This window comes from Dromiciops gliroides, chromosome 4 (assembly GCF_019393635.1).
Source record: "Dromiciops gliroides isolate mDroGli1 chromosome 4, mDroGli1.pri, whole genome shotgun sequence".
NCBI classification, from domain to species: Eukaryota; Metazoa; Chordata; class Mammalia; order Microbiotheria; family Microbiotheriidae; genus Dromiciops; species Dromiciops gliroides.
The window spans coordinates 61,888,112-61,914,568 of NC_057864.1; the positions used below are offsets into that span (position 1 = coordinate 61,888,112).

The following is a 26,457-nucleotide window of genomic DNA, read 5'->3' on the forward strand; positions in this document are numbered from 1 at the left end:
ATCTCTAGGGTGGGAGAAAGGAAGAAAAAAAGAAATTTATTTGATAATTTTGCTCTATATTTGAAAGGAATAGGAAGTTGTGCACATTTGTGCACAAAGATTAGCAGTTTCATGTACAATCCTCTTTTTAATTTTACTGTTATGGAAATGTTTGTTTTATTCCATAAATTAAAAATAAAATTTTAAAAAGTAAAATTACACCTTCAAAAATAAAGAATAAATTTCTAATTAGGACCCTCTGATTCACTGACAGACTATAGATTAAGAATTCAAGCCTGGAAGACACAAATAAAGTATTCTTGTAAGTTTATGAATAAGTTTCAGCTGAGGACAAATTTTGTTCTTACTCATATAGATAATTCATAAACAAAAGGATTATAGATATAAAATAAAATCTTTCTCTACACTAACATTGATTTTTGAGAGAAATGGTATTGTGGAAGAACTCTATTAGGAAAATTTATTAATAAAATCATGAGAGATTTAGCTTTCACCATAACTAATACCTACAAAATGCCTTGTACATAATAGGCCCTAAGTGAACACAGAAGCAAATTAACTTCAACTACCAAGCACTTCTGATGAACAGAAAACAAATATCTAGAAATCAGATTATTTATAAATACAGTAAACAAGCTGGTTTCATTTTTCTTTTACTGAGAGAATAAGAAAATTTTAGCCATAATAAAAATGTTTATATGACATATATGTATGTTACTTTAGTAGGAAAAGGGGTTTTCAACATTGAAGTTGACTCTATTTTTCTATGTGATTTAGCTGTTTTATGGAGTCCACACAGAATTTTAAAATCATTCCACTGTCATTCTCTGCCAACAAGCACTCTCCTCAGATAGGCACATTCTTCTCAAATAGCACATGTTCAAATATATGTGTGTGTGTGTGTGTGTGTGTGTGTGTGTGTGTATGTATATATATACACATAAACAAGATATCACTAAGAAAATAAGTTAGCTAAAAAAATTGCATGTTATCAAAAGCTAATTATGGGTGATTTCTGGACTATGAAATTTATCCCTCTCTTATAATAATCAAAAATTGAGTTTTGTGACTGAGTTTTTTGTTTTTCTTAAAACCAGGATATATGTTAATCACCATTGAGAAGTAGTTCTTCCAGGTTATCAGGGTTCCTAGCAAGCTGCAGGATCAAGGCAGAACCGCGAACCTTGTCAGGAATATCTTCATACAACAATTCAATGTACTCATCTATATCATTAATATTAGCCACTTCATCAATCTGAAATAAACAAAGAGAGAGGTAGGAAATATGAGAGTGAAAAAAAATTACACCTAATGTGTAGCCAAAGGGGAGTTTATTTTTTTGGCGCAAGGCTGGAATTAACACTACCTTACAACAACAAATTTATAATGGACTTGTAATGAATGGGCCTCTTTTTGTTGTGGAAAGAACTGAACTCTTAGGATTCAGGTACCTGGTCAATAGTGGTTATAAAATCACAAAATATAGAGGGACATACAAACTCTAAAAATTAGAATTAGGATTATTCCAAATGTAAAATATCTTAAATACTGTATTGGGGGGCAGCTAGGTGGCTTAGTGGATAAAGCACCAGCCCTGGATTCAGGAGTACCTGAGTTCAAATCCGACCTCAGACACTTGACACTTACTAGCTGTGTGACCCTGGGCAAGTCACTTAACCCTCATTGCCCCGCAAAAAAAACAAACCAAAACAAACCAAAACCAAAACAAACAAACAAACAAAAAACCCCAAACAAATACTGTACTGAATAATTTATAGGAACTTCAACAGACTAAAAAGACCATTTCAATAATATAATTTTACTATAAAGAGAATGTTTCAAAACTTGACCCATCTTATTACAATAAATCATGGCATAATAGGTTATAGTATTATTCCTCTTTATCAGTTTATTTTTCTTTCTTTTCTTTTTTTTTTTCAGGGTAATGAGGGTTAAGTGACTTGCCCCGGGTCACACAGCTAGTAAGTGTTGAGTGTCTGAGGCCAGATTTGAACTCAGGTCTTCCTGAATCCAGGACTGGTACTTTATTCACTGCACCACCTAGCTGCCCTCATCAGTTTGTTTGTTTGTTTGTTTATTTATTTATTTATAGCAACATTTATTTTATTTTCCATTTACACGTAAGGGTAGTTTTCAACATTCATTTTCATAAGATTTAGACTTCCAAATTTTTCTCCCTCCCTCCCTTTCCTCCCCCCTCCACAAGATCGCAATCAGGTTATATATGAACAATCCACAAGTGTGCTTTTTACCAGTTCTTTCTATAGGGGTACATAGTAAGCTTCCTCATTAGTTCCTTGGGATTGTCTTGGATCATTGTACTGCTGAGAGTAGTTAAATCATTCACCATTGCTCATTGAATAATGCTGCTGTCACTACGCACAATGTCCTCTCAGATCTGCTCACTTCACTATACATCGATGTTCATTAGTCTTTCAAGGTTTTTCGGGGATCATCCTGTTTGTCATTTCCTGTAGCACAAGACCATTCCACTACAATCATATAACACAGCTTTTTCCATCATTCCACAATTGATGGACATTCCCTTGATTCTCAATTCTTAGCCTCCACCAAGAGTTGCTATAAATATTTTTTGTACAATTTTCCCCCCTCCAACCTATTCCCTTCCCCATGATATTTATTCTATTATCCATCTTCTTTCATCCTATCCCTTTTCAAAAGGGATTTGCTTCTGTCTGTCCCCTCCCCCACTCTGCCCTTCCTTCTTTTGCCCCACTCTCTTTATCCCTTTCCCCTCCTATTTTCCTGCAGGGTTAGAGAGATTACTCCACCCAACTGAGTATGTACATTATTCCCTCCTTGAGCCAATTCTAATGAAATTGAGGTCTTTGAGCCAATTTTGATGAGTGTTAGGCTCATTTACTGCCCAGATTAAATAGATTACTCCACCTAGTTGGGTGTGTCTGTTAGTCCCTCCTTGAGGCAGCTCTGATGAGTTTAAGATCTTTGAGCCTTTTCTGATGAGTGTAAAATTAATTTACTGCCCTGCTCCTCTCCCATCTCTTCCCCTACTCCATAAGCCTTTTCCTGCTATTTTCATGTAGGATTTCACTTCTGCCCTTCCCCCTCCCCCAGTGAATTCCCTTCACCCCTCAATTTAACCCTAAAGCTAAGTGACACAGTGGACAAATCATCACCCCTGGACCCAGGGGGATCCCAGCCAAAACCCGGCCTCAGACACAAGACAGTCACCCACTGTACGACCCCAGGTATGTTCCCCAGCTCCAATTTTTTTATGGTTCTCTAGGGTCTTGTATTTCAAAGTCAAATTTGCCATTCAGTTCAGGTCTTTTCCTCACAAATATCTGAAAGTCTTCTTTTTCATTAAAGTCCCATTTTTTCCACTGAAAGATAATGCTGAGTTTTGCTGGGTAGGTGATTCTTGGTTGTAATCCCATTTCCTTTGCCCTTTGGAATATCATATTCCATGCCCTCTGGTCCTTTAATGTAGAAGCTGCTAGATCTTGTGCTATGCTAACTGGGGCTCCACAGTACTTGAATTCTTTCTTTTTGGCAGCTTGCAATATTTTCTCCTTGACCCGAGAGCTCTGGAATTTGGCTATAATATTCCTAGGAGTTTTCTTTTGGGGATCTCTTTCTGGAGGTGATTGGGGGATTCTTTCAATTTCTATTTTAGCTGCTTCTTCTAGAATTTCAGGGCAATTTTCCCTGAGAATATCTTGGAAGATGGTGTCTAAGCTCTTTCCTTGATCATGGTTTTCAGGTAGAACAATAATTTTCAAATTATCTCTCCTGGACCTATTTTCCAGGTCAGCAGTTTTTCCCAGAAGACATTTTACATTGCCCTCTATTTTTGTATTCATTTGGATTTGCTTTATTGTGTCTTGGTTTCTCATAAAGTCACTAGCTTCCATTTGTTCAATCCTAATTCTTAGGCAATTATTTTCATCAGAGAGCTTTTGTACCTCCTTTTCCATTTGACTTTTCAAGCTGTTGACTTTTTTCTCAAGTCTTTCCTGCATCACCCTCATTTCTCTTTCCATTTTTTCCTCTAGCTCTCTAACGTTATCTTCAAAGTCCTTTTTGAGCATCTCTATGGCCTGAGACCAATTCCTATTTTTCTTGGAAGCTTTAGATATAGGGGCCCTGATGTTGACATCTTCCTCTGAGGGTGCCCCTTGGTCTTCCTTGTTATTGAAGAAACTTTCTATGGTCCTCACCTTTCTCTGTCAGTTCGTCTTGCCTTTCTTTTACTAGACTTTTAACTCCTTGAAGTGGGGCACTGTTTCCAGGCTGCAGTATCCCAAGCTTAAGAAGTCCCAGGTGGTATGATTTAAGGAGAATCAGGTTCTTCCCTCGCCTGGCCTGTTTCCTGGTCCTAGATGACCCCAGACCAACTTGCCAATCAACCAGCTTTGTGTGTTGTGGTTGTTAGCTCCGGTGAGCCTGTGCCCCTCCCCCACCAGGGCCACTTCTACTAGAGCCTACCTCCTGGTTCTCAGCAGGGGTGTAAAATCCAAGTTCTGCCTTACACCAGCATAGACCCCTGTAGTCTCTCCCCTGCCCAGGGCTCAGCCCTCTCACCAGATTGTGAGCTTAGTTCCAGACAACACTGATGCTTCAGATGATTCAGAGGCTCTGGGGGTCTGCTTCTCTGGCGAGGCCTTCCTGGGACTGGATCTGTGTCAGGGTGACTGTGGGGTTGGGCCCGGCTCCTGTCTCAGCACAGCAGCTCCCTCCTCCTGACCTTCCAAGCTGTTCTTGGTTAGAAGATGATTTCAGCACACTCTTCGGTGAGTTTTGCTGCTCCGGGCATTTTCCTATGGTGTTATTTGTGTGTTTTTTGGAGCGATCGTGTCATGAATTCGGGAGCTCACTCCATCAGTTTATTTTTAAAGCAGTAATTGTAGACAAATTTTTTTTTCAGTCTCATTTACAAAAAAAATCAACACTACTAATTTGATTGTTGTCATTATTTAAAGAAAAATAAAAAGTAGCTATTTAGCTACAGTAGTTTAAAATCAACTTCCTATTAAAGTCTACTCTTACCTCCATTCCTTCAAAAGGAGGCGGATCTTTAGGCTTGCTAGATTTTTCCTTTTTTTCTGTAATAATAAAAGGCAGAACAATTATAAGGTTATGAGTATTTAATGATAAAATACTTTCCTATCAACATATACTAATTCTAGCTTAAGTGGATGTTTTATCTCTAAATAATTTAGGAAAAATTTCTTTCTATCCCCCAAACCAAGGGTGCGGGTGGGTGTGTGTGTAAAATGAACTCATACTTATGTAAAGTAAATCAGGTAAATAAATAGTCAACAGAAATCCTTAAATTCATTTTACCAATATTGTAAACTTCCTGTATCGTAGTGTCCTTATTCTCTAGTCTCCTGTCTAATTAACATTTCAAGTAAGAATGAGAAGAGAAAGAGTCAAACGCAGGCAGCAAGAAAGAAAAAGAGGTGAAGCAAAGAGTTTGTATAATTCATACACTGGAAAACCAGAGCCTGAATGATTAAGAAGCAGTCTCACTGCAAAAATAGATTAGGTTGATATTACAAGAAAAGCTAAATGCTTATAGTTGACAGTATTTTCCCCTCCCTTGGCACCTAAAACAACAAAGAGGGACTGATGAACATATATCACAATCTGGTGACATATGACATTCTTTGAGGAATACAATTTCACTTTGTAATTCTTAAATATTCCAATGGATTAGTGACCTCGCCATTATGTACCAAAGATACAAGCTGAAGCACATCATTGACAAAATTTGTCTGTGACCTTCTATCAAAAGAGGATCGATCACCAAATATCCTGAATGTCTTCCCACAAAAATAGAATCATAGATCTAGAGCCATATTGGAACTCAGATGTCATCTAGCCCAAAACCTTCACTTTTCAGGGAAGAGGTTAAGTGGCTCACAAAGTCATTCCTCCATACATTTTCTTGACATTACATAAATACCATTGGAGTATACAGATACCAATGTTATCCTTCACTCTCACACTTTATTAGCCCATCTTTTTGTTCATATATTTGTTTTTATTTAAATATATTTTACTTATAAGAAATACAACAAAAACAAAGTTAATTTACATTTTAATGCTATTCTGATGAAATTATCATAGGGATACTTTATCTCAAACTATATTATAAAGTGGTAATCATGAAAACTATCTGGTACTAGCTAAGAAAACGAATGAGGGGCAGCTAGGTGGCGCAGTGGATAAAGCACCAGTCCTGGATTCAGGAGGACCTGGGTTCAAATCCGGCCTCAGACACTTGACACTTACTAGCTGTGTGACCCTGGGCAAGTCACTTAACCCCAACTGCCTCACCAAAAAAAAAAAAAAAAAAAAAAGAATGGTGGATCAGTGGAATAGATTAGGTACATAAGATACAGTAGTAAATGACCATAGTAATCTAATGTTTGATAAAAAGATCCCAGCTTTTGGGATAAGAAGTCACTATTTGACAAAAAAACAAAACAAAACAAAACAAAAAAACCCTTCTGGGAAAACTGGAAAACAGTATGGCAGAAACTAGGTACACACATCTTTCATGGTATACCAAGATAAGATCAAAATGGGTACATCATGTAAACATTCAGGGTGATACCATTAGCAAATTAGGAGAGCAAGGAATAGTTTACCTGTCAGATTTATGAAGGGAAGAATTTATGAAAAAATAAGTAATAAGAGAGTGTTACTAGATATAAAATGGACAATATGGAGTATATTAAGTTAAATCCTTTTTGCACAAACAAAACCAATGTAACCAAGATTAGAAGGAAAGCAGAAAGCTGAAAAACATTTTTTATAAGTGTTTCTGATAAAGGTTTCATTTCTCAAATAGAAAGAGAACTGATTCAAATAAATAAGAAAACAAGTCATTCCCCAATTACGATAAATGGTCAAAGGATATGAATAGGCAGTTTTCAGTTGAAATCAAAGCTATCTATAGTAATATGAAAAAAATGTTCTAAATCACCATTGATTAGAGAAATACAAATTAAAGCAACTCTGACTGACCACCTCACACCTATCAGATAGGCTAATATGACAGAAAATGAAAATAATTAATGTTGGAAGTGATATCGGAAAATCAGGACACTAACCCACTGCTAGTGGAACTCCAAACTGATGCAAACATTCTGGAGAATAATTTGGAACTATGCCCAAAGGGCTATCAAACTGTGCATACCTTTGATCCAGTAATACCACTAATAACTGTATCCCAGGGATAAAAAATGGGGGAGGTGTAGAACTTATCCATACAAAACAGCTCTTTTTGTGGTGGCAAAGAAGTGATAAAAATGGGGGGGGGGAGTATAGAACTTACCCATACAAAAAATTATAGCAGCTCTTTTTGTGGTGGCAAAGAATTGAAAATCAAGGAGACGCCCATCAATTGGAGAATGGCTGAACAAGTTGTGGTATATGATTGTAATAGAATATTACTAAGAAATGATGAACAGGCTGATTTCAGAAAAACCTGGAAAAACTTGCATGAACTTGATGCAAAGTGTAGGGAGCAGAACCAAGAGAAGATTGTACAGGATAACAATGAAACTATATAATGATCAACCATAAATGAATTAGCTATTCTCAGCAATACAATGATCTAAGAATTTCAATGCCATCCACCTCCAGATAAAGGACTGATGAAGTCTGGAATGAGGACTGAAGCATGTCTTTTCCCTTTCTGTATTTTTTCATGTCTTTTCCTCTTTGGTCTATATCTTCTTTCACAACATGAGTAATAGAGTAATATGTTTTGCATGATTGAACCTATAAAAATTGATTACCATCTCAAGGAGGGGAGGAAGAGAGAAAATTTGGAACTCAAAACAATTTTTAAATGAATATTTAAAATTGTCTTTACATGCAACTGGGGAAAAATAAAATCTTTAAAAAGAAAAAAGAAATCAGCAAAGTCAATCAATACTCAAGTCAAGAAACATTTTTTTTTTAATCTATTGAGGTAATCATGTGGGCTGCTTCTAACATGACTAATTATAATATTTTCCTAAAAAAAAAAAACTATCCTTGTCTGACTGACAAATTGCATTTTGTCATAATGACTAATTTCTTGGACAGATTACTATGTTTTTTGTGGCACAATTTTATTAAAAAAATATAAGCCAATATTCATTAATTACATTGGTCTATAGTTTTTTTTTATCTACCTTTTCTTGGTAAGTATTGGTAAGATAAGTATTATCACTATATTTATCTCATAAAACAAATATTGCAGAGTACTTTCTCACTTTTTGAGATTTTGTGTGGTATTGGTATTAACTGTTCTTTAATTTGGTAGATTTCAAGAGTCTCCCCACCCCATTTAGTACTCCTTTTATAGCTTGTTTATAATCTCTCTTCAGAGAGACTACATTTTAAAAATATCTCTATTTGGTCATCTATTTAAGAATTTTATATCTTTATTTCTTTAGTATTTTCAGCTTCCTTGGCACATATCTATGTATAGTAAGTACAATTCTGCTTTCCCATACATCCTTTCTCCTCCTAAGGGTGCGGGGAAGAGTTGAGCTCTGTCACTTATTGCCCTGGAATGGTGAGATAAGAGCAGGGACAGGGTTTGCTAGCAGAAACTTTAGCACTACAAGGAAACTGCTGAGTAAGCCACAGAGATCAAGCGGGTAGGATAGGTTGTTCAATTCTGTTAGAGCAAAGGGACTGATGGGAATGGAGGTGCTAGATGAACAAATTAGGGATTAGGCATTAGCCTTCTTTGCTGTTATTGTATCCAGCTGCTACTTTGTTGGGCTTCTTTGTATCTTGGCCTAAGGAGACAGCAACAATTACTTTAGCCCTTGCACGGTTGATCCAGAAGTCTCCATGTGGCACGTAGGTGGCAAAGTGGATAAAGGACTGGCCCTGGAGTCAAGGGATGTGAATTTAAATGACTTCAGACATATGCTAGCTCTGGGCAAGTCACTTAATCCTGATTGCCTCCAAAAAATAAAAAAAAAAATTTTAAAGTATCAATATATTTACTTGAAGAAATCCTTTATATCTTCATTTGTAATTCTTAGTTTATACTGTACTACAGAGAAGGAAGCTTGGCTCTGTAAAATGGTAGCCTGTGAGTGAAAACATCTTGGGTCAAGTCCATCTCTGATACATATTTACTGTGCATAGGCCCTGCTTTTATTTGCTCCAAAAAGAGACCACACACATCAGCAATGACCATTAGTAGTGGGGGCTTCCAGAGTCCATGAGCTACCTGAAGTTGCTAGGCAAAAACATGCTTGTATATGATAGGAGGTGGAGACTCAAAACATAGCAGATCCTGCCACTTGGCTGGGCTCCTAGTATCCCAGGACATACCACCTCCTATTTCCACTTGCTTTGAGTCAGGCTTCTAGACTTGTTCATACTCAGTTCATACTTGCCACAAGATCAGGCAATTGGGCTTTGATTTGATACATCAAGGGCCAATGCAGAATTCTCTTGAACCTTCATTATTAGTAAACCTCTCTCCCCATACTCTCACATGAACTGATTACTAGGATATTCTCAATCTCAATCTCTCTCATACTGAACATCCAACTGCTTAATTTTATAGACATGCCTTGAGAAATGATATATTAACTTTCTTTTTTCTTTTCTTTTCTTTTTTTTGCAGGGCAATGAGGGTTAAGTGACTTGCCCAGGGTCACACAGCTAGTATATGTCAAGTGTCTGAGGCTGAATTTGAACTCAGGTCCTCCTAAATCCAGAGCCAGTGCTTTATCCATTGTGCAACTAGCTGCCCTCAATCTATTAACTTTCAAAACTGTATTACTTCTTGCACACACCTTCTCTGGGGATACCTAGTCTAGTTGTGCTCATTTTTTTCCCCAGTTACATTTCTACCTCCTCTAAAAGCCTTTTCAACATTGCAATATTAGCAGTCAAGATGTGGTGGTTTCACTTGATGGTGAAAGGTACATTTTACAAGTCTTTGCATATGTTTTCATCTTTCAACTCTTTTTCAATCTTCTTCAACGTCCTCAGGATATCTACTTAGTTGAATATGTAACCAAACTTTCTTTAAACTAGGTTCTCTCTCTTTCTGCTTTTTGATAAGGCAATATTCATTAACCTCCCACCATCATTCTACCTAAGAGTTTATAAATAAGTTTATATCCTAAAACAGTGTTGCCCCAGGCTTCCATATCTCTGCTTATGAAATAATTAAAGTATTTGCTGAATAACTCAATTTTTTACAAAGTGTTAAGACTATCTACCCTAAGAGCACATCAGTTATCAACACAACTATATTGCCTATCTTAGCTATATAAAATTATTTTATAAGAAATTCCACACATACGTAGACACTCTTGATCTCATTAAGGTAATTGATTTCTATTGATTGAACTCTGTATGTAACTGTCATAATCACTGTCATTGTCCTTTCTTCTGTTCATCCCCACCCCCCTTTGTTTGCGGGGCAATGAGGGTTAAGTGACTTGCCCAGGGTCACACAGCTAGTAAGTGTCAAGTGTCTAAAGTTGGACCTGAACTCAGGTCCTCCTGAATCCAGGGCCGGTGCTTTATTCATTGTGCCAACTAGCTGCCCTCAATCTATTAACTTTCAAAACTGTATTACTTCTTGCACACACCTTACTTTTCAAATATCATTCAATGCTAAGCTCTATCATCTTCCAAGTCTTTTCTTAATAATAGCTGATAAGAGCTTACAGCTATATAGTACCTACTATGTGTCAGGCACTGTGCAAATGCTTTACAATAATTACAATTATTACTTGATCTTCACAACAATCCTAGGAGGTAAGTGTATTATTACCCCCATTTTAATGATGAGGAAATTGAGGCAAGCAAAGGTTAAGTGACTTGCTCAGGGCTAGAAAGTGCATGAGGTCAAATTTCAACACAGGTCTTACTGACTCCAGGCCCAGGCCTCTATGCATCATGGTACCATCTACCTGCTCTATAACAGTTTCTTAAAATCTATTCATTTTTTATAGGCTTAACATTTCTGTTTAGTTTACAAGTCCTTGGCTTCTCTTATTCCTTATGCTGGAAGCTTTTAGATTAATTAACTATACATTGATATAATTTATTAGGCCGTATCAAATTCTTTACATAATTTATCTGCCTCTTCATCTCCTGCAACAGAAGCATATAAACTATAATTATTTTCATGCTCTTTCTACTATGAGATAACACATGAAATGATGTGTTTTTGTTGCCTATTCAGACATAATAAAACAAGTGCTATCTCCTTTATTTTCTTCTTCAAGGAGAACTTGAGAAATATTTTTCTATTTAGCTGTAACTTTCTTCTCCTGCTTTTATTTATAGTGAATATACCAAGACTAATAAAATTCTGTACGTTCACTTTTTTTTGTTGTTGTTTGTTTGTTTTATGTGTGAGGCAATTGGGGTTAAGTGACTTGCCCAGGGTCACACAGCTAGTGTTAAGTGTCTGAGGCTGGATTTGAACTCAGGTACTCCTGACTCCAGGGCTGGTGCTCTATTCACTGTGCCACCGAGCTTCCCCTGTACATTCACTTGTGAACAAGGTCGATTACAAACAGTAAATATTTATAGATGATTTAAGGAATGTGTGATTCTTAGCCTCCTCTGCTCTTTTTTTATTCTACAGTCAGTGCAAAACATGTAGTGATCACAGAGAACTGAGCAATATTTTGTGCTTTTTCTTTGTTTCATGTTGCCATGAACAAAACAATTATCACCAAGTTGTTAGCCTATGGGTTTTTAGGCTGGTCCTCAAAAAGTCTATCTAATCTGTTACCAGCATCATACCTGAATCCTTCCCAGTATGGTAGAACTTGCCAGAGCTTGGCCTCCCTTGGCATAGCCTTCAAGAGTACAGAGTCGCTTCTATGTGACAGAAGCAACAGAAAAGGACTTTGGCAATGTTCCAATAAAATTTTGGGGATACATGGGGAGTTCGGAAGGATTAGCACCTCTGGTTGGAGGACTTGCCAAGCCCTTCTCAGGGCTGCTTATCCACCTTTGGTGTCCACCTGGCATCCAACCATCAACTGTGGCTCTAAGAAGCTGTAGCATGTGCAGTGGCCACACCCTGGTAAACCATCTCAGCATATAGGCAAAAACAAGTTAAGGGTAACTGACAGGCCTCAAAACAGTTTGTGAGTTAGGGAGATGTCCATTCCAAGCATGTGAAGATTTTCCCTAGCAGAATAGATGAATGAGAACAATGTGTTCTAATAGCCATGAAGGCAGCTGAAGCAGCTGCTGGGAAGCACTTAGAACTTGGTCAGGCATCGAAGATGCCAAAGTCTTCCACTGCATCTTGGGCCATCGCCAGTTGCCTTCACTTTTGTCTTGCTATTGGACTTCAATGACACAGGAAAAGAGAGTGAAACTGATGATTCTATGCAACTCTGCTTCACTTAAAATCTAGTTCATGTACAAGTCAAGACATCACTCATGATGTCACTGATCCTCTTCAAAAATGAAGGATGAACAACAATAAAATTTGTTAAACAAATATAATGATTTACTTTAAATCTATTGATCCATTCTTAAGCTGGTTTTCTACTTTTCTAGACTTTTTATACCATAGTAATTAATATTATAAGTCATTATGCAAAATAATTCAGAATCACATTTATTCTACTCAGAAAAATTATAAATTTTTCATCTTTGGTATATTAGCAAATTCTGTCAGTAATAACTGAATAATTTTTTTAACTACAAGTTAAATTACGAAGTACTTTTAAAAGATACTATATATTGAATCACTGTAGTTTACAGCTTGCCTCACAGAAACCACCAACTTTCAGATATGCCTAATTCTAAAATTCACAAGTTTAGAATGTAAAAAATTTTTTGAAGATACAAACAAAGGCTACAGCAGGAGTAATTCAAGCAGTCAATTCTACCATATTAATCAATTCCAGTTATAAATGCTTCAGACACTTCAGTTATTTGTAGAGCTTTACACATTTCTCCCTTACTCAAACATCCCTCAGGAAACCATGAAACATTCAAAGCTTGGAAACAAACTGAGAAAACTGATGCTACAGCCACACTTTAAAATAGTTCATGGGGTTTTGGAGATAAACATTGCAGTAACTATAAATTCCCCATTATCCACTCCTCAGATATTTTCAAGTAAGGGGATTAGACTATATTTGCCTCGGCAGAGCGTTAATAGAAAAATCAAATTCTGCCTTTCCCCTAGTTCAGGGCCGCTGCAACTCTCATCATGAAGAGAACAGTATGTGGTAATGGAAGTTATAGTTCCTAGCCATAAATTCTAGTTCAACTTAAAATTCAGGTAATTAATCTAGAAATATGGGTCAGTATTAAAGCTAAGTCGAAAATCTATTTATTTTCAAGAAGTATTTCTAATATATTTCTACTTTGGCATTGGCTTCATTTATAGGAAGTTCCAGCTTTTAGGAATACCTTAGTTTTCTTGTACTGAAAGATGAGAATATATTTTGAAATGAGAATAAGTACAGATTAATATTTAGTGTTTCTATAATAAGATAAATTATAGTGATAGTACTGAAATTATGATTCTTTATAGCTCTTTATAGATTACTTCTAAGACAAATGCCAATAGGTAGCAACAGAGTATAAAGCGCTAGGCCTGGAGTAAGGAAGACCTGAGTTCAAATGTGACCTTACTAACTTATTAGCTGTTCAACCCTGAGTATGTTATTTAGCTTCTGTTTGCCTCAGTTTCCATAACTGTAAAATGGGGATAAATATAGCACCTCCCAGAATGCCTAATGTGAAGATCAAATGAGGCAACGCTTGTAAAGTTCTTGCACAGTTCCTGACACATAAAAGGCACTAAATAAATGTTAGCTGTTGTTATTTTTGTTATTAAAAAATTTACTGAAAAATTGAAAGAGGTAGGGCACTGCTATTAGTTATTATCACTGTTATTATTAAGATTTTAACTACTTTGATGGAAGGAGGGTATATGCTTTTCTGGATATGTAAATTAAAAACTCTTCCATCAACTAAATTGCAACAAGATTTTACTAAGTTAATAAAATTTTATGAACAAATGAGTATTTTATCATGATGCTAGAGTTATTTGAGTAATAAAAATTAATAAAGGGAAAGAAAAGTTTAGAGGTCACAATATGAAATATTATGTATCTACATTTAGCAACTTTTAAAACTAAGTTTCATGTGTTTTAAGTTGACAAAAAATAACCCACATGTGATTATTAAGAGAAATAAAATCTTTTTTGTATGAAATATCTTTCACACTTAACATAATGAAACATTTTTGGAATGCCTATGAATATTAAAATACCACGTCCAAAGAAGTCGTGTTTTGATTTGTTGCTATTTGATCCCCTTTACCATGAAATGCATGGAATTTCTTTATGTCTCCAGTGTCTGTCCACACTCTCTCCTTTCAGCCTCCAACTCAGACATGCTTTTACTGAATATTTTCCAGAAGCTGTACTGATCCTAATTAGATTTCTTGTAAAACAGGTTTTGTTTGTAGAAAATACTCAGTAGAGACAGAAGGACTTTGAAATGGGAGCATGAGACAATAAAATAAGTGTCCTGTATATTCAAAGCTCTTCGACCCTATTCCTAATTTTCTTCATATTTTATATCCATTTCTACCCAATAGTCTCCACTCCAGCTTCTGGATTCTTGAACCCACCCATATGCTAAAGGACATCATGTGAAGAGAAATACAAGCAAAACATGAGCAACTCAGAATTCAAAGTTCTATCACTGCATTGATCTGCAGGTATATTTGATAGAGCTGATGTTTCACTGATGTGGAAACTCATGCAGAAAGATGAATGGAAGAATTATTTGTTCAATTCAAGTATGACCGAAGATTTGGACTGACAAATATTTTACAAATGGTCAAGCTAATATATACTTTTAAATACCTTGTTTTGCAAAATCTGAAAGTGATAAAAAAGAACAATTAAAGTTGTATTCCTTTTTATTATCCTGCTCCCTGAATATAATCTTAACCTGAAATAAACACATACACAATTTATGTCTGTAATATTAGTTCATACACTTTTCTGAAATAGTATGAGAAATGAATTTGCCCTAGACTCAAAGCAAAAATCTTCTAATCAGATGTTAAAAATACATTAAGAAAATTTACACAATCAAAATATGAGATGAAGGATATTCAGTGTTAACAGCAGATATACAGAACCCCTGCTCATTCCCCTCCCCTCTGCCAAAAATAAATAAATAAATAACAATGAAGGACAGAAACAAACAATAATCTGTAAGATTTTTTTAATTTTACTATCTATATACAAAGAGCAGTGGCTATTACCATAGTATAGAAAGATACTTTAACAGGAATATTATTTTACCATGAACAAATATTTTAGAAAGAGAATGTCTGATGAAAAAAACCCAAAAATAATATTTTACATATGCACATAATTCCAATAATTAAAGAAAAAAGTTTTTTATAAAGAAAATAATCAACACACACTGAATATCCTCAACCCCAAATGAATGTGCCAAGGGTCATTATTTTTAAGCATGTTGAGAATGATGCTATCGGACAAGAGGCAAAGTATATCTTAAGTAGCAAGAGCTTTTATTTTAAAAGGGTAAAGGAAGGAGTTAGAATATTTCATTGGAAAGTCAACTTATCAAAGATTTAAAAAATTTTTTGAAAGCAATAAAAATGAAGTTTGAGTATTCACGAACCTATTAATTCCCACCATGCCTAGAACTATATATTAAATAGTGGAACAATCAATAGTTTAGTTGATTATAGTGTGAAATGGTACAAGCTACCAATAATCAACATAAAGTGACATACCATTAACATGTGTTTGTAAAAAATAAAAGTATAAAGTACAGAAAATCATGGATTGAGCTATTTTGTAATATCTACTATGAAATATTTATTCGTTAGGGTCTTTCTTCACTGTTTTTTTTGTTTGGGGAGGAGGTTAAGAGTGATAGAATAGTAAACACAAAAGACAAAGCAACAGTTTGTGCTTTTCTGAACAGCTGACAAAAGTAATCTCTGAAATAATGGATACAGTATTATAAAATAAGGTTTAAAATTTTAAAATCATTTGTAAATTATAAAAGTGATGAATATTAAATTGGGCACATGTATTTAGAACACAAAAAGCAAATTTACTGTCCTAAAACTCTCTCCATTAATTATTCCTGAATGAAAATGCCATGCAATTTCCTCATTCTGTTTCTGTATATACAAAGAAAAATAGCAAAATCTAGGAAAAACAATATATGAAAGCTCAACAGAGGAGCCCTGCAGTCCTGCTCCTCTGGCCTGAAACACAGGTCAGTGACTATTCTGCTTACCTTTCCCTGACAAGGCATCACGCCGGTTCTGTAAGTAGTATAACAGCTGTTCCACCTCATTTAGTTTTGAAGGATGAATGAGTTTACATTCTTCAACCACTTTCCGAGCCAAGGAATTGATATCAGTGTTAGCATTAAGACTCTTCAGACGAATTCTGTAAGAAAGGATTTCTAAAATCAGATATCATGATAGCAAGCAATATATTAATATATAAACACATTTATGTATACATTGTTATATGCATATGTATATACATGTTTATAAGTTTGTTTAGATTTAGGTTTTTTTCCCACATGCTTCCAATGAATATGCAAGTTGGAAACATTAAAATCTAGCTATAAGATGTATTGGAAGAAATTACAATGAAATATTAAATACAATTTGGACAACCTGGAATGAAAAAAGAATACCAATGGTATTCTTAGTGTTAGTGAATAATCTTGTTTCTTTAAAGCTAAGCAAAAACTGGGGAAAAATAGCTGAAAATAAGCAGAAGAGTCTTTAGGAGAATAAATAATAATTCAGAATTCCACATTTGAAAAAGTAATTAACAGCTAAAACATATTTCAATAGATCAACAATCTCATTAATGTGGGTATTCCCTCCACTGGTGCAGGTGCAATACTTTCTCATTATTTGCAACTCATATGCATGTTTTCCCATAAATGCTCTACAGGGTATTCTCCCAAGATGCTAGGGGTCCTTAGGCTAGATTTCCTGTTATTACCGGAGGACCAATGCAGTACCTGAGCTGTCAATCTGTTACCCTTTGCTCATGATGTATGCAAACCAGACGACCTCCTTTTCATCTCAGACATTTCTTTATTCCAATTCAATTCGATGAAAACTTATTTATTAAGTGCTTCCTCCATGCCATGCATGCATGTGTTAAGCATTGGGGACACAAAGACAAAAATGAAACTGTTTCTATAACCAAGGAGATTACATTCTATTTAATTTTTATGATAGGTTCTGTATCATCTGGTGTAAGCAATTCATAAATGTTAATATGCTGGAGCCACTTAAAATCGCTATGCTTTTTTCCACTGTTTTTTGAGCAAACTGTAATTTCGATTCCCAGATATTGTGGTATTCCATGGCTGTAGCCATACAGAATGCCAGAAAAAATAATATTAAAAAGATGGGATTTTGTTTCAGAGAAGAGCCTGGAACCACTGAAAGCACAGATAATTTCCCAAATGCAATCCAGCCTACTCTCTTCTTCCTATTCAGTTCTGGGCTTCTAGTAGCTAGTCCCTCCTTTCAGTCTGTTCTCTTTCCAAACATAAAGCCAACCATGATGTTGCCCCCTGTCTCAAGAAGCTTCAGCAGCTCCCTCTTGCCTCTAGGATAACATTAAAATGCCTTGGTTTAGAGTTTAAAGCCATTAACAACCTCATTAGAGATCACAGTTACAGGTTAGTGAACAACTCTTACTTCCATGTACTCTGATGCAGCCAAGGGAATTTGATCCATCTCCTGCCTTTGCATTGACTCTCCCCTGGGCCCATCAGGGCTCCCAGGTTTCTTTTCTATTCTCTTTTCTTTTCTTTTTTTGTGGGGCAATGAGGGTTAAGTGACTTGCCCAGGGTCACACAGCTAAAGTGTCAAATGTCCGAGGTTGGATTTGAACTCAGGTCCTCCTGAATCCAGGGCCGGTGCTTTATCCACTGCGCCACCTCGCTGTCCCCTATGGCTCCCATGTTTCTACAAGCTCAGCTCATGTGCTACAGTCTTTCCTGATACTTAGTTGTCAGGCCTGTCTTCCTCAATTGATCACATATGTTTGAATACATATAGTGACATGGATATAAACACATAAACATACACACTATCTACATACTTATTTGTGATGCTTACTTTTCCTATGTAGTGGAATGAAAGTTCTGTGAGGACATGGATTGGTTTGTTTGTTCTGTCTTTATATCCCCAGCACCAATATAATTACTTACAGTATACAGTGGGGAAGAAATAGTGGCTCTGGAACCCGAGAAACCAGGTTCAAATCCTGACTCTGTCACTGTCTACCTCTGTAAACTTGAGAAAGTTCTTTAACTCTAGGTCTCAGTCCCCTCATCTGGAGAATGAGGCTGCGAGAGCGGATGGCTTCCCCCTACATCCCTGTCCTCTATTTTGAAGAAGGGTCCAGGCTAGCTTTATGCTCCCTCCTTTACTCTTCTCCTTGCTGACTGTCCCTTACCCACAGCTTTTCAACTCTTTTTTTATGTGTTCAAACTCCTTGAGGGCAAGCATTGTCTTTCTTTTTCCTTGTATGTGGTATTCCGAGCAGTTAGCATAGTGCCTGGCATATATTAAGGGTTTGGTTTTGTTTGTTTGTTTGTTTTGCAGGGCAATGAGGGTTAAGTGACTTGCCCAGTAAGTGTCAAGTGTGTGAGGCTGGATTTGAACTCAGGTGCTCTTGAATCCAGGGCCAGTGCTTTATCCACTGCGCCACCTAGCTGCCCCCATATATTAAGGGTTTAATAAATGTTTGTGGACTTCCAGCTCAGAAAGGAGTCTTTAGATGAGTTAGACACTTTGCTTAAGTCATGAGGCCTTGCTGAAAAATAGCTACAGTAACTTTTCTCTGGAGTTTGTCTTGTATTGTCTATTATTTATCAAGACAAAAAAGCATGAAAAGAAGGATATTAATCAATGACAGCAATCAATATTGATTCCAATACTTATATTATCATCAACAAGATTCTGCTTAAATCTGAAGAGTAATAAGTTATGAGTATTTATAAAATGCTTAATACTAAGAACATATACAAACCTGAATAAAACTCACATTTTTTGACATTCTTTCCGTTCTCCCAGCATGGGATCCCCCATTTCTCCAAGAATGGTAGCTTCCACTTCATATTGAACAATAAGTGCCTTTTCTGATGGATGCACATCAATATTTCCTCCTTTAACCTTCCTAAAAAATTAAAATGACATATCATTAAAGATTATAAATCATACACAACTTTCATATTAATTATCTGGGAAGACAATTATATATACACATGGGATACACACAGGTCAGGTTAACATATCTATTCAGTTCACATTCCATAGATCTAAATTCTATTTCATGGAATAATTGATCACCTGTACATGAAACCTGTCTTTTATTACCCCCAACTCCTAGAAGGGTGATCCTGCTAAGATTAGACTACATTAGAAAAACAGTACAATATAGAGTATATAAAGAGTTCTAGATCTGGATTCTGAAATCCCACCCCCGCTACTTACTAGCTGTGTGGCCATGAGCTATTATCTAACCTCTCCAAGCTCAAGTTTCCTCATATTTACAATGAGTAGCTTGGACTGGAAGGCCTCTAAGGTCCCTCCCAGTTCTATACATGTGATCGTCTTATTTATTTTGTATTGACCCTGTGGATACTTCCATGTGTTCCAAGTATATGTAGATGCCATTTCCTCCAAAAGAATATGTATTTGTGTCCCCAGGACTGAGCCAAATGACACAACAAAAAACTGTAATGATTGTTTTTCCCTCTCCAATCTAACGGCATATATGGAATTCATGCTTTACAAGCAGTGTGAGAAAAAGGACATGGAGAGGGAGGGTATCCGTAGTGTTGGGAACAAAGAACAGAGATGAGGCCAATTTGGTTGGATCATAAAAGTGCTGAAGGAGAAGCAATATCCAGTGAGGCTGGGAAAGGGAGGTTGGGACCAGTAGTGTAGGGTTTTACCACCAAACAGAGGAGTTTGCATTTTATTCTAAGGCCAAAGGAAGCCACTGGAGTTGTCTGAGTTGTATTAACTTTGTTCATGCAAAAGCCTGTCTATTTGATGCAATCAAAATCAATCCATTTTATATTTTGTGACCTCTATCACTGGTTAAAAATCTTCCCTTAGCCAGATTTTTAAATGGTATCTGATCTTGTTCTCTTCCAATTATTTATATTCAGTTCACATGCTCACTTAGAGTTTACTGTGTAAGTTGGTATTTAGCTATTAGTCTAAACCTAATTTCTGGAGACTGCTTTCTAGTTTCTCTCTGTGTTCACCTAGCTGCCCTGTAATTTTTGTCAAATAGGGCACAGCTCTTCCCCAAGTAAGTTTATACTTTGAAATTTATTGAACAATAGATTACCGAGTTCACTTGTTTTGGGTTCTAGTTTTTAACCAGATCAAATAATTCTGAATACTATTTTAAAAAATGACTTGAGGCTTGAAAATGCTATTATTCCCTTCCCAGTCCTCCCTTTTTCTTGATATTCTAGATCCTTCAACTGGGTTTTATTAAAATTTTAATGAACATGCTAAAGAATCTTCTTGGTAGTTTGATTGGAATGGCACTATATCTACAAATTAATTTAGGCAGTATTTTCATTTCTATTATTTGTGTTTGGTCTCACTACAAGCACTAACTATTCTTTCAGTTATATGTCAATTCTTTATCAAGGTCCAGAATGTACCTTGGTAAAATGATTCTCAGATATTTTATGCACTATACTGTTATTTTGAATTAGACTTCTTTTTCTATTACCATTGCTCTTTTCTGGACTTTGCATTTATAAAGTAGAAATGCTGTTGAATGTTTTTTTTTTGGGGGGGGGGTATAATTAGCTACTTTAATAAAGCTATTGTCTCAATTTTCCTGTCTGATTTATGTATAAGGGAGGAATTTGTGACCAAATGAGAGAGAGAATTATGGGATGTAAAATGTATAATTTTGATTATATTAAAATAAAAAGATTTTGCACAAAGAAAACCAATGCAGCCAAGATTAGAAGGAAATCAGGAAACTGGGGGGGGCATTTTTTTAACAGCAAGTTTTTTTTTTCTGATAAAGACCTCATTTCTCAAATATATATATATGAATATGAACCAATTAAAAATTTTAAGACTCTTAAGTCATTCCCCAATTGATAAATGGCCAAAGGATAGGAAAAGGCATTTTTTGGAAGAAATCAAAGTTATCAAAAGTCACATGAAAAAGTGCTCTAAATCACTATTGATTAGAGACATGTAAATTAAAACAACTCTGAGGTATCACTTCGCACTTATCAGATTGGCTAATATGAATAAGGAAAATGATGGGTGTCAGAGGAGATGCACAAAAATAAAGATCCTATTGTACTGTTGATAGAGTTGTGAACTGATCTAATTATTCTGGAGAGCAATTTGGAACTATGTCCAAAGGTCTTTAAATTTTGCATACCTATTGACCCATCAATAGGGCTACTATACTCCAAAGAGATTGAAGAAAAAGGAAAAGAACCAATATTTACAGCACCTCTTTTTAGTGGTGGCAAAGAATTGGAAATCAAAGGGATGTTTATCACTGGGGGAGTGACTGAACAAGTTGTGGTATATGATTGTGAAAGAATACTATTGTGCCATAAGAAATGATGAGCAGAATGCCTTCAGAAAAACCTGGGAAACTAGCATGAACTTTCTTCTCACTCTCTTTTTAACTCTACAGCCTGGCTTCTGCAACTTCATCATTCAACTGAAATTATGCTCTCTCCAAAATCACTAATGATCTCTTAATTGTCAAATCTAATGGTCTTTTCTCAATCTTCATCCTCCTTCTTCCTTGAAATTGAAATTGTAATCAGAGGACTTGGATTTGATTCCCAGGTCCCCTGTTTCTTTTTTTTTCTTTTTTTGCGGGGCAATGGGGGTTGACTTGCTCAGGGTCACACAGCTAGTATGTGTCGAGTGTCTGAGTGTCAAGTGTCTAAGGCCATATTTGAACTCAGGTCCTCCTGAATCCAGGGCCAGTGCCTTATCTACTGTGCCACCCAGTTGCCCCTAATTTACATTTTTCTTAACCTTTTTGAAGCCTTTGACACTGCTGATCACCTTTTCTTGACACTTCTCTGTAGGTTTTCATGACACTACTCTTTCCTGTTGGCCTTCTATTTATCTGAATATTTCTCCTCAGTCTTCTTCACTGGATCTTCAGCTGGGTTCCACCCAGGGTTCTGTTTCTGAGCCCTCTTCTCTTCTTCCACTATACTATTTCACTTGGTGATTCTGTCAGCCCCCATGAATTGAAATATCATCTCTATCCTTATTATTTTCAAATCTACTTATCCAGCCCTACTTCTCTTTTCACATCTAGTCTTGCATCTCTCCAACTGCCTTTCAGACATCTCAAAATGGATGTCTGACAAACAACTTAAACTCATTATGACCAGCTGACAAATCAATCTTCCTAAATGGCAGGTCTGACTACTAAGTAAATTTACATGACCTCTCTATCACTTCCACAATCAACTATAAGATCCTCTGCCATTCAAAGCCCCTCCTAACATGTCCCTAACTTTCAGGTCTTTATATATGGGCATTTTCATTGGCTGACCCCGTGCCTGGAATTCTCTTGCAACTCATCTCTGCTTCCTGGCTTCTTTCAAGCCCCAGAGAATGTCTACCTTCCATAGAACACTTTTCCCAAACCCTTTAATTGTAGTGTCTTCCCTCTGGTGATTATCACCAATTTATCCTGTATATAGACTGTTTGTAAATAATTGCTTGCATGTTGTCTTTCCCATTAGATTGTGAACCCAAGAGAAGGAACTGGTTTTTGCCTTTGTAGCCTCAGTGCTTAGCATAGTACCTGGTACTCCGTAGGTGATTCATAAATGTTTATTGACTGATATAATAATCTATGCATACATAAATACATTTTCAAGACAGCTACACAAGTTTGTATATTTATATGTGTGTTTATATACAGGTGGGTGCCACCACCCACATATATAATGTGTGTGTATATATATATATGTGTGTGTGTGTGTGTATGCATGTATACACAGATACATACATACATACACACATAAATACATATAGGCTGTGGGCTCCTGAATATATTTTTTCTTGTACAAAGTTAAAAACCCATAAACTGATTCATGACCTTGGCCTTATTAATACCATAAATCCAATGAACCAGATGAAAAAGCAAAAACAAAAAAAAAATAAGCAGAGATAAAACTAATTGTATAGTAAACAAATATACTTAGTGCTTAATAAATGCTTGTTGATATATTTCTTTTCCTCCCCCACCCTCCCACCACACTTACTTCTCCCCCTTCCTGGCCCCTCCCCTCCAGGGCCAGTGCTAAGCATGTGAAAGATGATAATAACTATTTATTGAATATAATTTTTTTATTACTAATAGTTCAGCTATTATGTATAATTCCATATCCATATGGTATAACTAGCAATTCAAAAGGGATAGATAATCTATAATTTCTAAGGTAATACAGGTGATGCATTTTACCCACCACAATCGAGGATTCAGGAAGAGGCTGGCTCAATTAAAAACAAACCATATGGTAGGTTACCTAGTCACTAAAAAAAAGTTTACCAGGAAACCTCATTAAAGTAGTACTTCTGGAAAAGTATTTTCTAAGTAATTTTACAATAAGAAAATGGTTATTGGAAGTCTCTGGCTTAAATGTCTTAAACTCAATTTAAAATATGACATTATTTTATAACAGAGTAGTCATGTTGGAGGAAGGAGCATTAGGTATATTTATATAATGTTATTAAACATCATTCCTTAGTCTGGGAATTTCAACCACATGTCCCTTCAACATTCTCATTCTAAACCAGCCATATCCTTTCAGGATAGAGAATCCTGAATAGATGGAACTTATTATATCTCAAGATGCATATTGAAAAATGTTCTAACTATTCCTTTCCCTTCATCCTTCCACAAAAAATATTTGTAGCAGATTTTTTTTTTGTAGGAGCAAATACATGGAAATTAAAGAGTTGTCTACTAACTGGGTAAATGGAGCTTGAAAAAGTTATAGTATATGAATGTAATGGAATATTATTGTGCTCTAAGATACAACAAAAAGCACAGTTTCAGAGAAACCTGGTAAGACTTGTACAAACTAATTCAGAGTGAAGTGAGGAGAACCAAAACAGTTTAGACTATGACAACATTGTAAAAACAGGGAAGAAAAGGACAAAATGGCATAACAGAAGGAAACAATACCAACTCTATCCCACTGTTAATCAACCCAATTGCTAAACAACTCCTAAAACAAGCAGTTAATAAGATCTAGATCTAGATTCCCTTGGGGATGAAGATAAAAGGACTCAGATCTCCTGGGTAAGAATTTCCCTTCACTGCCCTCAACGAGAAGAAATCACCTCAGAGATTAAAGTGAAACTGACAGACTCTGAAGTTAAAGTAAGAAACCAACAAACCTAATCTCAATATGAAGAAAAAAGCTCCCCCACCAGCTGATAACTGATTAAAAAACAAACAAAAGAAAAAAGACTCTAAAAAAAATAGACCTTAACCTCTCTCTTCTTCCACCTGAAGAAAAAGGCATCAACTAGGGCTCTCCCACCAGAGGAAGACATCTTCAGATTAACTGATCAAAGAAAAAGCCTCTTTTCTCTCATCATTCAAAGAAAAGAACTGGTCACAAGAAGAGAACTTTGGTTTATATAGTGAAGGAAAAGGTCTAACTAAAGACAGAAAGGGTTAAAAAAAAAGGTTCTCAACTTGATTTGATTTCCAAAATAAGGGATACCTAGAACTCAACTCTTGAAGACTCAAAACAACATCAGTAAAAATAACTAGCTAGTTAGCTGAATGAATGAATGAAATGAATGAAAAAAGGACCTTTACAATGCCAGGGGTGTACAAGGCAAAAATCCATTAGAGAAGAATAATTCAAAAATACCTGTAATCAAAACTTCAAAGGAAAAAACCCCACCTTATCCATAAGAACAATTAGAATTCCTCAAAGAAATTATGTAAGATTTTTAAAGAAATAAAAGAAATGAGAACTATGGAGTAGAGAGATAGAAAAAAAAGATCAACAGGTTAACAGCAGAACTAGAAATAGAAGAAAGATTTCATGAATTCCCATCCAAGTATTCACTAGATAATAATTTCTCAAATGTTTCATGCAAGGACCATAAACAGAACAATGTTTCCACATTAACTTCAGGAAAGTGTTCATTTTAATACATAATTTGTTCAACCTAAAAATATAAATTAATGAAATATTTCAGTCTGGGAATGTAAATACTAAAAGAGGCTCAGGGAAATGAATTGCTGAGTCATTCACAGCAAAGTGAACTTACTCTTATCTCACTTGTTCTGTGTTCAACCACATTTAATAGTTCAACTAATTATTTAAAGTACGACACACATGAGCCATGACCTAGTTAATGATACAATAATTTACATTTAATGAATTTTGTGTTTAAAGTCACATGAGTCTTACTTTCTTAAATTTTACTTTTCAGAAAAATTTAGAGAGTTCAGAACAGGAAGACAGTGGCTCAATTGCTCTAGGGAAATTACAAAGCTCTTTTACCAATTCTAAACTTTCCATGAAAGCAAAAGCCCATCTTTTCAATACTAACACTTTACCACTGTTGTTACATGGCAAGAAGATGTGAAATACCATTCCTCTGAAGAACTAAAGATGAGATATTCATATTCAGCCATAGACTCACAGGTCTGTGATATTAAAATGGTGTGTTGACAACATTACTTGAAGCAACGGGTTGCCATATTAAGTATCTGGAGTCAAGGAATATGCTATCATTTCATTACCCTGTGTTGCCTAAAAGATTCATGATCTCCTGTCACTGTACTTTATCCATACTGGGTGCTTAACAAATGGATGCTGAATGGAATGGGCTAAGCAAATAAAAAGAATCTTGATTTGGAAGGTAGAATGTCTTGGCCCTTTTAAGTCTTAAAAGAATCATATTATTAAAATATCAATACATATACTCTTTACTGAATGTCTAGCATTTATGTAGTACTAGGTATTGTTGGGTTATTCACTGAAAGCCATTTTAATAAATATGATGAAATATATATGTATGTATGTATACCTATTCATGTATATATACGTGTGTGTATGTATGTATATGTTTATATGTATATCTATATCTACATCTATATATATTTTAGCCAATTACCTCAAAACAATGGAACATATTCCACTATGACATCTTAATTTTAGTGGCATAAAAACTTTTGGTCTAATAGAAAATGTTAAGCAATTTATGAGAAAGAGTTAACCTAAGTCTTTGCTAAAACTGTAGTGGTCAAAACAAAACCAAAAGAATGAAAAAAGAGAAGACAATGTGAATTATCTCACTGAAAAACAACG

General features: G+C 35.6%; 1 protein-coding gene across 2 annotated transcripts in view; it reads right to left on the reverse strand.

Annotated features, from left to right (window-relative positions):
- The window catches only part of KIFAP3 (kinesin associated protein 3), a 192,741-nt gene that overhangs the window by 158,171 nt on the left and 8,113 nt on the right, over window positions 1-26,457 (reverse strand). For both annotated transcript variants that reach the window (XM_044005022.1, XM_044005023.1), the window contains exons 2-5: window positions 19,125-19,256; window positions 16,333-16,487; window positions 5,053-5,108; window positions 1,114-1,255 (exon numbers count right to left, since the gene is read on the reverse strand). In XM_044005022.1, coding sequence (XP_043860957.1) covers window positions 1,114-1,255; window positions 5,053-5,108; window positions 16,333-16,487; window positions 19,125-19,256 — 485 coding nt within the window. The remainder of the gene's footprint in view (window positions 1-1,113; window positions 1,256-5,052; window positions 5,109-16,332; window positions 16,488-19,124; window positions 19,257-26,457) is intronic.